Below are 11,369 nucleotides of genomic sequence, written 5' to 3'. Positions count from 1 at the left end.
ATTCTCACGAGTTGATCCATAAAGAATAAAGTTCAGACAAATTAAAATAATTTGGGGATTTGAACTGAACTGTCAGTAAATGTGAAGTTTCAACTGTTACATGCAGGTAAATGAATATAAAATATACACTGCCTGGCCAAAAAAAAATCACCACCTGGATTTAACTAAGCAAATAGGTACAAGCCTCCTATTGGATAAGTTCTGCATAGGCGATTATCTTTCAGCTGGCAACAAGTTATTTAACCCCAGCTGATGCAATGAGTAACTCCTCATTTCTTAAACAACCATGGCAAAAGACACATCCTGTGGTCGTGGAAAAGACGTTAGTCTGTTTAAGAAGGGTCAAATCATTGGCATGCATCAAGCAGAGAAAACATCTAAGGAGATTGCAGAAACTACTAGAATTGGGTTAAGAACTGTCCAACGCATCATTAAAAACTGGAAGGATGGTGGGGAACCATCGTCTTCCTGGAAGAAATGTGGTCGGAAAAAAATCCTGAATGATCGTGATCGGCGATTACTTAAACGTTTGGTCAAATCAAACCGAAGAAAAACAACAGCAGAACTCAGGAGTATGTTTAATTGTGAACGCAAAAGCATTTCCACACGCACAATGCGAAGGGAACTCAAGGGGTTGGGATTGAACAGCTGTGTAGCCGTAAGAAAACCTCTAATCAGTAAGGCTAACCAGAAAAAAAGGCTTCAGTTTGCTAGGGAGCATAAAGATTGGACTCTGGAGGAATGGAAGAGGGTCATGTGGTCTGATGAGTCCAGATTTACCCTGTTCCAGAGTGATGGGCGCATCAGGGTAAGAAGAGAGGCAGGTGAAGTGATGCACCCATCATGCCTAGTGCCTACTGTACAAGCCTGTGGGGGCAGTGCTATGATCTGGGGTTGCTGCAGTTGGTCAGGTCAAGGTTCAGCAACATTGTGGCCCAAAGAATGAGGTCAGCTGACTACCTGAATATACTGAATGACCAGGTTATTCCATCAATGGATTTTGTCTTCCCAAATGGAACGGGCATATTCCAAGATGACAATGCCAGGATTCATCGGGCTCACATTGTGAAAGAGTGGTTCAGGGAGCATGAGACATCTTTTTCACACATAGATTGATCACCACAGAGTCCAAACCTTAACCCCATTGAGAATCTTTGGGATGTGCTGGAGAAGGCTTGGTGCAGTGGTCAGACTCTCCCATCATCAATACAAGATCTTGGTGAAAGATTAATGCAACACTGGATGGAAATAAATCTTGTGACACTGCAGAAGCTTATTGAAACAATGCCACAGCGAATGCGGGCTGTAATCAAAGCTAAAGGTGGTCCAACAAAATATTAGAAAGTGTGACCATTTTTTGGTGGCGACTTTTTTTTGGTCAGGCAGTGTAAATATTTTTGACTGACTGTAGAGAAGCAATGCGGCGCTGGATGCAGGAGACGAGCCTGAGGGTCAGGAAGCTCTGTGACCTCCAGGTCACCTGCACCGTTGGCGGCCATTTTGAATGGACTTTGTGTCACAATCTTTTCAAGGCTGTGGTTGTCATTTATCTTCCTTCCACTCAATTTTCCAAACCAGCTTTTCTTTGGGAAAAGCTGGTTTCTTCAACAACTTAACTTTTAAATTATTTTCTTTTAATTATGTATTTTTGATGAAGTGATTCTTAATGTGAAAGCTGTAACAAGCTTCTGGATGACACAGCGATTAATTTTTGTGTATAATTCCAGGGATATAAAATGTGGCGGTCAGCCCAGTGAGGAACAGTTTAAATGGAAATGAGTCAGAGAGGCTCTTGTTTGACCTCTGACCCAGATAACATGAAGGTCCAGCTCAGCATTCAAATGTTCAGTTGCTCCTCTATTCAAATCCTCCTCCTCCTCCGCCGGTTCTTCCATCACAGTCCGTCTCCGACCACAGGACGTCCCGCCACAAACGTCTGACCTGAACACAGGAGCAGCGTTTGTCTTCAGGACGTCAGGTGATCCGATAAACTCTGGTCGGCTCCGCGTTCCTGCTCCTGCTCCTGGTTTCACCTTCAGCTACCGGGTTGATCATAAACCAGCAGCTTCCAGTCTGAGCTTCGTGCTGCAGAACACAGGATTCGCTCCATCTGCCATCCTAACATGTTTTTAGTTATTTTGATTAAAACTGACAGATCCTCTATGGACCGTCTGCAGAGTGACGTCACCATGCTAGACCCCGCCCCCCTCTCACTGCTGGAGGGCCGACGATGACTAGCAGTGGTTTTAGCTGCTAAGTTGTCAACATAACACTAAATTTTAAGTGTAAGGAAAATGAACGCAGTGCTTTGCAACATGACATCTAGATAACAAAATCATAAAAAGTTTGGATAAAGAAAAACAGTTCAGAGAAAAGATTCAGTTTTTCTAGCTTGACTTTGACAATTTAAACCGTTAAATTACAAAATAAAGAAGGTGACTTAAACTGACAGATTATCAGTAGAGCAGGTGTTTAAATTAGCTGTGTTAGCTTAGCTAACAGCAGTAATTACCACTGAAATCACTTATTAATAATCATATCTAAAAACAAACCTGTAACTGACTGAATGTTTTGGGAAATGTTGAGTGTTTTTTGGTGTTGAATCCTGATGCGTAGTGACGTTGTTGTCAGTTGCTATGGCAACTAGTCTGCATAGCATAGCAGATACAGAAAGCAAGAAAAAAGCGGTTTTGACGTTATTTTGCCCTTTGCTGTTGTGAGCTGCACTAAATCAATAATACCCACATCTCCAGGTTACAGTTTAAGTACTGCAGCAGCGCCACTTTGGACCGGATGTAAAGGAAAAGTCATTTTGCTCTCCAACATGCGCAAAATGTCTGGATTGAAGCATTAAGATGTAGAGGGTCAATAATCCATTTCTCAGGGTTCTGGTGATGATGTCACATTGAGAGGATTAATATTTAACTTGCTAATTTTGGTAAATTAGTCACCTAGATTTTAATTGTTGATAATTACTAACGTCCCGAGTCAGAACCTTTTTATTCGCTTTTTATTCTACTTTCAAATGACCTACATTTTTGGCCTCAACATTTCTCTCCAGAAGACTTTGAGTCATTTGTAGGAGTGAAACTGACAAAAGCTCTAACAGGTGATTGTTACCATCCATCCATCCATCCATCTTCTTCCGCTTATCCGAGGTCGGGTCGCGGGGGTAGCAACTTCAGAAGGGAGGCCCAGACTTCCCTCTCCCCGGCCACTTCTTCCAGCTCTTCCGGGGGAATCCCGAGGCGTTCCCAGGCCAGCCGAGAGACATAGTCTCTCCAGCGTGTCCTGGGTCTTCCCCGGGGCCTCCTCCCGGTGGGACGTGCCCGGAACACCTCACCAGGGAGGCGTCCAGGAGGCATCCTGACCAGATGCTCCTCAACTGGCTCCTCTCGATGTGAAGGAGCAGCGGCTCTACTCTGAGTCCCTCCCGGATGACTGAGCTTCTCACCCTATCTCTAAGGGAGAGCCCAGCCACCCTACGGAGAAAACCCATTTCGGCCGCTTGTATCCGCGATCTCGTTCTTTCAGTCATGACCCAAAGCTCATGACCATAGATGAGGGTGGGAACGTAGATTGACCGGTAAATCGAGAGCTTCGCTTTTTGGCTCAGCTCTCTCTTCACCACGACGGACCGGTACAGCGCCCGCTTGACAGCAGACGCTGCGCCAATCCGCCTGTCGATCTCCCGCTCCCTTCTTCCCCCATTCGTGAACAAGATCCCGAGATACTTGAACTCCTCCACTTGGGGCAGGACACCCCCCCTGACCCGGAGAAGGCACTCTACCCTTTTCCGGCTCAAGACCATGGCCTCGGATTTGGAGGCACTGATCCCCATCCCGGCCGCTTCACACTCGGCTGCGAACCGCTCCAGCGAGAGCTGCAGATCACGATCTGATGAAGCCAAAAGGACCACATCGTCTGCAAAAAGCAGAGACGAGATCCTAAGGCCACCAAATCGGATCCCCTCATCACCTTGGCTGGTCTAGAAATTCTGTCCATAAAAGTGATGAACAGAATCGGTGACAAAGGGCAGCCCTGGCGGAGTCCAACTCTCACCGGAAACGAGCCCGACTTACTGCCGGCAATGCGGACCAGACTCTGACACCGGTCATACAGGGACCTGACAGCCCGTATCAAAGGGCCCGGTACCCCATACTCCCGGAGAACCCCCCACAGGGCTCCCCGAGGGACGCGGTCGAACGCCTTCTCCAAGTCCACAAAACACATGTAGACCGGTTGGGCGAACTCCCAGAACCCTCCAGGACCCTGCTGAGGGTGTAGAGCTGTAACAAACTAAAATCAAATGCTGAGCCACGGTTTCATCCACAAAGAACCTAAACCTCACTGCTGTGAGAGAGCAACTGAAAGGCTAATGGAGCTAATGCTAATGGTACTAAATATGAAACCACCAATCCCACCAGGCCGTAACCAGCTGTTGCAGAACTGGACACAGAGCCACAGAACTACTTACCGGATCACACAGTTCGACCTGAGGTACATGTCATTCATTGTTTCATTTATGAAGCTGAAGGCAGCAGCAGCAGCAAACACCAGCTCCAGCTCTGTCCTCTTCCTCCGTTTGGTTCTCCTCATCTTCATCACCTCTTGTGATTTTTACAGTCCCATCGATTTCAACGCTCCAGTTCAATTTGAAAAGGCTTAGAGACGTTACTCCTCACGGTTTGGGCTGGATGGAGCAAGCGCAATCAGACCTAGCGTACATCATTTACCCAGAATACATTGCAGCATGAACAACATGTCGACGTTGGTGTGACAATATTTTATTTAAATTTAGAAAAACTAAACAATCTACAGTATTATTGCTGTATTGTTTTTACATCTAAAATAAATATCTCTCAAAGTCGATTGTTACAACTAATCGTAGATCCCTTTAATGTTTAAACTGTTCTGGCTGGAACCTTTGCATTCACATGTTTCTGGTACGCCTGTAAATCTGATGCACAAACGGTGGAAGCTGCTTCTCGGTTAATTTCTGCTTCTGTCTGTTTGAATGCTGGAAAAGACTGTTGTATCAAAATGTGCTAAAAGGAGTTAGCCTATCAGTGAAGCCATGCTAGCCTAAAATAGCATCTCAATGCTAAACATGTAGCAGCTGATGCTAATCCTTCATCCATCACTTCAGTGCTGAAGAGGAAATCAGTCCGTTTGATTTGTGTGTTGAAGAAAGGCTGAAGCTCTTCTGCTCTGGACTGAAACTCTGCTGTTCTAGATTATTATTCACGTTTCCAACGGTTTTACCTGCTTATACAAGATCCACTAACTGAACACGTCCTTTATCCTGGAAAAGCTCTCGTTGGCAGAAAGCCTTCTTTTGTCCAAACACTTTTCATTCAAATGAGATCATATTGGGAGACGGTGGAGGCGCTATCAGGTCCAGATGTTAACAGACTCCCACATGAATTTATCAAGCTGCACATGAAAAAGGAGCATTTCGCTGCAGAGCCACTTCCTATAAAACCAGGACTGGGGCTGAGCGTCACCAGTCTGCAGGTGGATTCCCAGTTGCTCTGCAGAAACTGGTCCAGATCTCCAAACCTCCACGGTCAGTTCAGATCTCACTTCTATTAAAACAACTTTCCAGAAAAAGCATCACCCAGAACTGAGGATCACGGTACGTTTGGTTTCTCATCATCGGTTCTCTGACTGTGAATGAAATGAAATGAAATGGTTACATGCAGTTTTCAAGCCTGATTTAAATTAAGAGCAATAACTTCAAAAGAAAATGAAAAGTGTCTCATGTTTTTGTTTTTCTGCAGCATTTGCACAAAATCTCTCCTGATTTGCTTTTTTTTGTTCAGGATTATTTTGGCCAGAATTGGTCATTTAATCTTTTGCTAAAATAAAAAAGGAAGCTTGAAGCATATTGTTATTTTAATTAATTTCACTTAAACTTTCCAGGTCAGAGCAGGTTTTATAGTTTAGCAGAAAGACTTTATGAAGTGAATCCTGACTGTTCCTGTGTTTGTCCTCAGTCATGGTGCCGTCTGGCCCGGTTCTGCTGCTGCTGCTGCTGCTGTCTTCATTCCTGACCTGCAGCCTGAGCAGCTCGCCACGCTCCGACCTGCAGGAAAACCGCGCTCTGCAGAAGAGAGGAAAGACAGCAGACAAAATAAAGGCTGGAGCTGAAGATCTTCTGAACATTCTAAATGCACCTAAACCTTTTATTGGTCTCATTCCAAAGGCTGGGTCGTATTTAACTGCTATCTTAGATTTTCTAAATGTCATTGCTGGTAAAAATCCAGAACAACAGCTTCTAGATTATCTCAAGTTAAAATTTGATGATTTAAATATAAAGATTGATAAAAACCAGAAGGAAATAATATTTAACATTTGGAAAAGTGGTAATTATGCAAAGTTGGAGAAGAAAATAACTATAGCATGGAACAAACTCGGGGAACTGCTGAAGGATTGTAAAGAGCCTTGCTTTGAAAATCTGAGGAAAGATGGCAAAGACAAAATAATAAACCAATACTTTAAAAAGGCTGTAAAGTATGTGGATGATCTGCATTACAATATAGCAGGTAAAGGTGTTTACAATGCTGACTATATGCAGCTACTGAAAGACCATGTGAGATGTGATGAACGTCGACTTAAAATATTCTCAGCCGTTAACGCGCTGCTGGCTCACAGAGCCATCACCATGACCAATTTCTACAACCTCTTCAGTAATATTAAAACAGATGAAGACGCTCTGGCTAATAAAGCACGCGACATTTCTGCAGCTATGTTTCAGATCCACAAGAACTGCACTTCAGAACCTGATGAGTATGTTAAACTGGACATTCTGGACCAGATCACAGAGTCAGGGAAGCGAACGGATCTGGCAAAAAGCATCAGGGAGTATTTAGATAAAACATTTTACCACTATAACTGGATGGTGGTTGCTTTTAAAACTGAAAGTTCAAACCGTAAAAGTGTTTTTACTAAATGGCTGAAGAGTCACATTTTGACCGGATTTACTACAGTAGACAAAGGGAAAATTAGTGTGGCTTTCACCAAACAGGCAAAAGGAAACCACAAGAAAACAGCTCAGGTGGTACAGGCCATTAAGAAGTGCTACAGCAAACCTGTGCCCTGCAAACAAGTCAAAGCAAAGTTAGAGAGCTGTGCTGATCTGAAGGGCAAGTATTCAGCCATTCATGCTTACATTCATAAAGAGCATGGCAGCGTTCATGCTTTAGAGGCAGAAACTGCTCCAACTGCAGAATTGTTTGATCCTGAGGAAAAGCAGTCCATCCCGTACATTTACTCTGGGAAATGCACCATGTTTGGCAAAGTTGTCCCTCTTAAACACTTCAGGGTTCTGATTGAAAGTGATGAAGTGTGGATGAATAAGAATCCATGTCAAGGAATCAACTGTGGAGGTAAAGAAAGAGGAAAATGTGTGGAGGTGAAGAACGCCCACATTGGCCTGTGTGAGTGTGAGAAGAAATACTATGGAGAGAACTGTGAGAAAACCATGGAGGAGTTCAAGAAAAAAGTGTTTAAAAAAATCCACCAAGGGAGCCTGGACTGAAAGAACCCAGAACGTTTCTGCTCTCATATTCCATCTTTCTGCTCATAACCTGCAGCTCACATGTTTGAACCTGAACTGTTTCATGTTTCACTGATTTTGACAGAGTTGCTTTGTGAAAACTCCATAATTATGACAAATTTTCATTTTAGCCACAAAATATGACAGAAGAAATCAGATTCTGTGTTTTTTTCTTGCTTCCATTTTCTTTTGCTCTTCACATGAAAACGTTTCATCTTTTAGCTGTTGAGACGTTTCAGGGAAACGTGGCTGTTGATGAAAAACTGGTTTCATGTTGAAATGATTTCAGGTTTCTGAACCCAGAACTTCTGAAAGTGACTCAGTTTCTGACCAGCTGTAATCAAACATCATGTGTGATCTGCTGTTCAAACTTTCTGTGAAATGATCTCATCACGTTTCTTTAAAATGATCATTTCCTTCTTTTGGTTTGAGCTTCTGTTGCAACTTTAAAGGAAAAAACTAATAAAACTCCAAATTTAAGAGTTGTTACACATTTGTTTTTTTCATTATTATTATTCTACAACTTTTCCTCCAAAATAAAAACTTTAAAACCAGATTTATTGTCTTCAGTCTCGATGTGAACCAGCCCAGCTTCAGGTAAGGCTTCTGTCATTTTAATGAAAAGTTTCCAGTGAGACTAAAAAAATTAATTAGACAGAATAATCTCTACCTGTGTCTCTATCAGCCAGGGGAAACCACTATTAATTGTTATTAACTGTTAACCATTATTAAAATCATGTAATTTTATTGCTAGTGCAGTGTTCTTCCTTGTTGTTTTGTGTATCTTTCTGAAATGTTTCCTGGACTCCCTCCAGACTTTGATCAGATCCTCCCGTCTCTCCGTCTCTGCTCCGTTTCAGCGTCACTGTTTGATGTTTTTTTTCTTTGGCTGCTTATGTCATCTAAATTTCAATAATAAGAGATTTTCCGGTTCTGAGTCTTCAAATCAACACTAATAATGTTTTCAGAAGGAAGTCATGATGTGTAAACCCTGAAGAGAACTCCGTATCAGATTGATGGTTCATAATCGTTTTATTCAACAGCCTGAACACCCAATAATAGCTGCAAAATATACTAAATAAAAATACCATTAGTAACTCAAACATTATGTTGCCTTCATCTGTTTGACTTATTAATTTACCTTAAATGAATTTTTACAACTTTTATCCTTGACAATCTTTACCTTTAGTGCTGTCATTATGTTTTACAGTGTATATTTATGAAATCTTTTGACTTTCCCTTCTATTTGTGGCAACCTGGGGTGGATTTTCTTTATTATGAAACCCAAATGTAAGATGTTAAAGTTTAGAAAGGGGAAACCGACAGCGCCACCTGGAATAACTCCAGGAAAATAGAATAACAATAATGACACAGGTACGTTCTACTGGAAATGAGACAAGATTCAGACAGTTCTACCAAAATTTATTAAACTTCAATAGGTTGTTTAAATTAACAACAACCTGAAATTGAATAGTTAAAACAGTGAATGCATTTTAATGAAATTGATTATAAAATGTTTAAATTTCAATGGAAACTGAGGCTTACCGGTGGGGGGAGAGTAGTGAGGAAATGGGCAACATCCAGTGAAGAAAAGGGATCACCCTGGACACTACAAACACACACACACACACACACACACACACACACACACACACACACACACACACACACACACACACAAAAAAGGTGCTCCAACAAAACACACAAGACAAGACATCGCCACCAGGGGTCACCACCGCCACCACAGAAGCCTCAGTCCCTAAAAGAAAGACAAAAATGAAACAATATGAGTAAAACAGTGATATAATAGCACTAAAATATTGCTTTTTATCCCGGTCGCTGCTCCCTGCAGCGGGGGAAAGTTCATATAAAACAATTCATCGTAGGCAAAACAGCAGCGAGTGTACATCCAAATTTAATAGTCGTCAAGGATTCAGCAGGAGGCTAAAAAATAAAGTAGATTATTAATACCACTGCTGATTAAAACTATAACTTACGGTAGCTGCTTACCTGTAAATTACCACACGGCCAGATTAACAGATCCACAAGTTCGCCTATGGAGCGCAGCTGTAACAGAATACTACATAAAGGCTTCGTTTACATGAGATGGATGTTACCTAGCAACGCTAGCGCTTACCTTCCCGGCAGCAAACAACCAGATTGGTCCAGGAGTTGGAGGAGCAGCAAGGGAGGCTTAACAGATCAGACCAACTTGCATTAATTGCTACGATAAAAGCTGACAAACAAAGAAACAGCCACGCTTACCCAGCACAGCTCAGCAAACACAGGAAGCAGAATGAGTTGATGACGTCATGACGCAAGTAGTCTTGTGGCAGGTAGAGACCTGCTTATATGCAGCAGCTGAAATTGTCCTTGAAGTGGCAGCGTACCATTTATGCTGCTACATATAGTTTCCTGTATCATGAAATAAAATGAAATACATCATATTTCAACTATGTGTGGCTTTACATAGAATATAATATTAAAACTAATTAACCTTTGTGCTATATTTAAGTTAGACTAAATATAACTAACTTCCCAAAGAACATTAGCACCCTCTAGTGGATGGAAACATAATAGCAACCTGTATGTTCCGTGGAAAAATAACTAAATATTCATTTATAAACTAAAACATTCACTCCAACCTTGTTCCCTCATCAACCAGGTGCTTTGAGCCACAAACTAACTATATTCTCTTTTTGTCTTTACCTGCTGGACTGTTTGCGCCAATCGCTTTACGGCACCTTCCGTAGATCGGCAAAGGACTCGGTCCTTATAACCAAACGGCCGTTTCCTTTAATGTGAAAGGAATCCTGGATAAAAAGTACAACTGTTGGTACAGCTGGGTGGTGGTGGTGTACAGGGTGGTGGTGGTGTACAGGGTGGTGGTGGTGGTGTACAGGGTGGTGGTGGTGGTGGTGGTGTACAGGCTGGTGGTGGTGGTGTACAGGGTGGTGGTGGTGGTGTACAGGGTGGTGGTGTACAGGGTGGTGGTGGTGGTGTACAGGGTGGTGGTGGTGTACAGGGTGGTGGTGGTGGTGGTGTACAGGCTGGTGGTGGTGGTGTACAGGGTGGTGGTGGTGTACAGGGTGGTGGTGGTGGTGTACAGGGTGGTGGTGGTGGTGGTGTACAGGCTGGTGGTGGTGGTGTACAGGGTGGTGGTGGTGGTGTACAGGGTGGTGGTGGTGGTGGTGTACAGGCTGGTGGTGGTGGTGTACAGGGTGGTGGTGGTGGTGTACAGGGTGGTGGTGGTGGTGGTGTACAGGCTGGTGGTGGTGGTGTACAGGGTGGTGGTGGTGTACAGGGTGGTGGTGGTGGTGTACAGGGTGGTGGTGGTGGTGTACAGGCTGGTGGTGGTGTACAGGGTGGTGGTGGTGTACAGGGTGGTGGTGGTGGTGGTGTACAGGCTGGTGGTGGTGGTGTACAGGGTGGTGGTGGTGTACAGGGTGGTGGTGGTGGTGTACAGGGTGGTGGTGGTGGTGGTGTACAGGGTGGTGGTGGTGGTGTACAGGGTGGTGGTGGTGGTGGTGTACAGGGTGGTGGTGGTGGTGGTGTACAGGGTGGTGGTGGTGTACAGGCTGGTGGTGGTGGTGTACAGGCTGGTGGTGGTGGTGTACAGGGTGGTGGTGGTGTACAGGGTGGTGGTGGTGGTGGTGTACAGGGTGGTGGTGGTGTACAGGGTGGTGGTGGTGGTGTACAGGCTGGTGGTGGTGGTGTACAGGGTGGTGGTGGTGTACAGGGTGGTGGTGGTGGTGTACAGGCTGGTGGTGGTGTACAGGGTGGTGGTGGTGTACAGGGTGGTGGTGGT

The 11,369-nt window shown here is 43.9% G+C and overlaps 1 protein-coding gene and 1 long non-coding RNA gene across 4 annotated transcripts; one reads left to right on the top strand and one right to left on the bottom strand.

The window, feature by feature from the left end:
- The first annotated feature begins 5,325 nt into the window (after window positions 1-5,325).
- LOC114159667 (uncharacterized) lies at window positions 5,326-8,041 on the top strand. Its single transcript, XM_028041726.1, has 3 exons — window positions 5,326-5,569; window positions 5,609-5,638; window positions 6,000-8,041. The coding sequence occupies exons 1-3, from the start codon at window positions 5,362-5,364 to the stop codon at window positions 7,541-7,543; spliced, it is 1,782 nt and encodes a 593-aa protein (XP_027897527.1). The 5' UTR covers window positions 5,326-5,361; the 3' UTR covers window positions 7,544-8,041.
- LOC114159688 (uncharacterized) lies at window positions 5,601-9,888 on the bottom strand. Of its 3 annotated transcripts, XR_003598641.1 has the most exons (6): window positions 9,827-9,888; window positions 9,699-9,754; window positions 9,572-9,628; window positions 9,107-9,320; window positions 5,979-6,106; window positions 5,601-5,670 (listed from the first exon to the last, which is right to left on the bottom strand). It is a non-coding gene; the product is annotated as an uncharacterized LOC114159688 (long non-coding RNA). The 3 variants fall into 3 exon arrangements; XR_003598643.1 differs by lacking the exon at window positions 9,572-9,628 and having other exon boundaries at window positions 9,827-9,887; XR_003598642.1 differs by lacking the exons at window positions 9,572-9,628; window positions 9,827-9,888 and having other exon boundaries at window positions 9,699-9,825.
- Window positions 9,889-11,369: the final 1,481 nt, after the last annotated feature.

Source organism: Xiphophorus couchianus, chromosome 16 (genome assembly GCF_001444195.1).
Source record: "Xiphophorus couchianus chromosome 16, X_couchianus-1.0, whole genome shotgun sequence".
Classification (NCBI taxonomy): Eukaryota; Metazoa; Chordata; class Actinopteri; order Cyprinodontiformes; family Poeciliidae; genus Xiphophorus; species Xiphophorus couchianus.
Note: the sequence above shows the minus strand (reverse complement) of the source record. Positions and strands in the feature narration are given on the sequence as shown.

Excerpts from the sequence above, each read along its gene's own strand:
- LOC114159667 (XM_028041726.1), top strand. The coding sequence starts at position 5,362 with ATGAGATCATATTGGGAGACGGTGGAGGCGCTATCAGGTCCAGATGTT. Across the intron at positions 5,570-5,608 it reads CAGATCTCCAAACCTCCACG|AAAAAGCATCACCCAGAACT; the intron begins GTCAGTTCAGAT and ends ACAACTTTCCAG. Across the intron at positions 5,639-5,999 it reads ACCCAGAACTGAGGATCACG|TCATGGTGCCGTCTGGCCCG; the intron begins GTACGTTTGGTT and ends GTTTGTCCTCAG.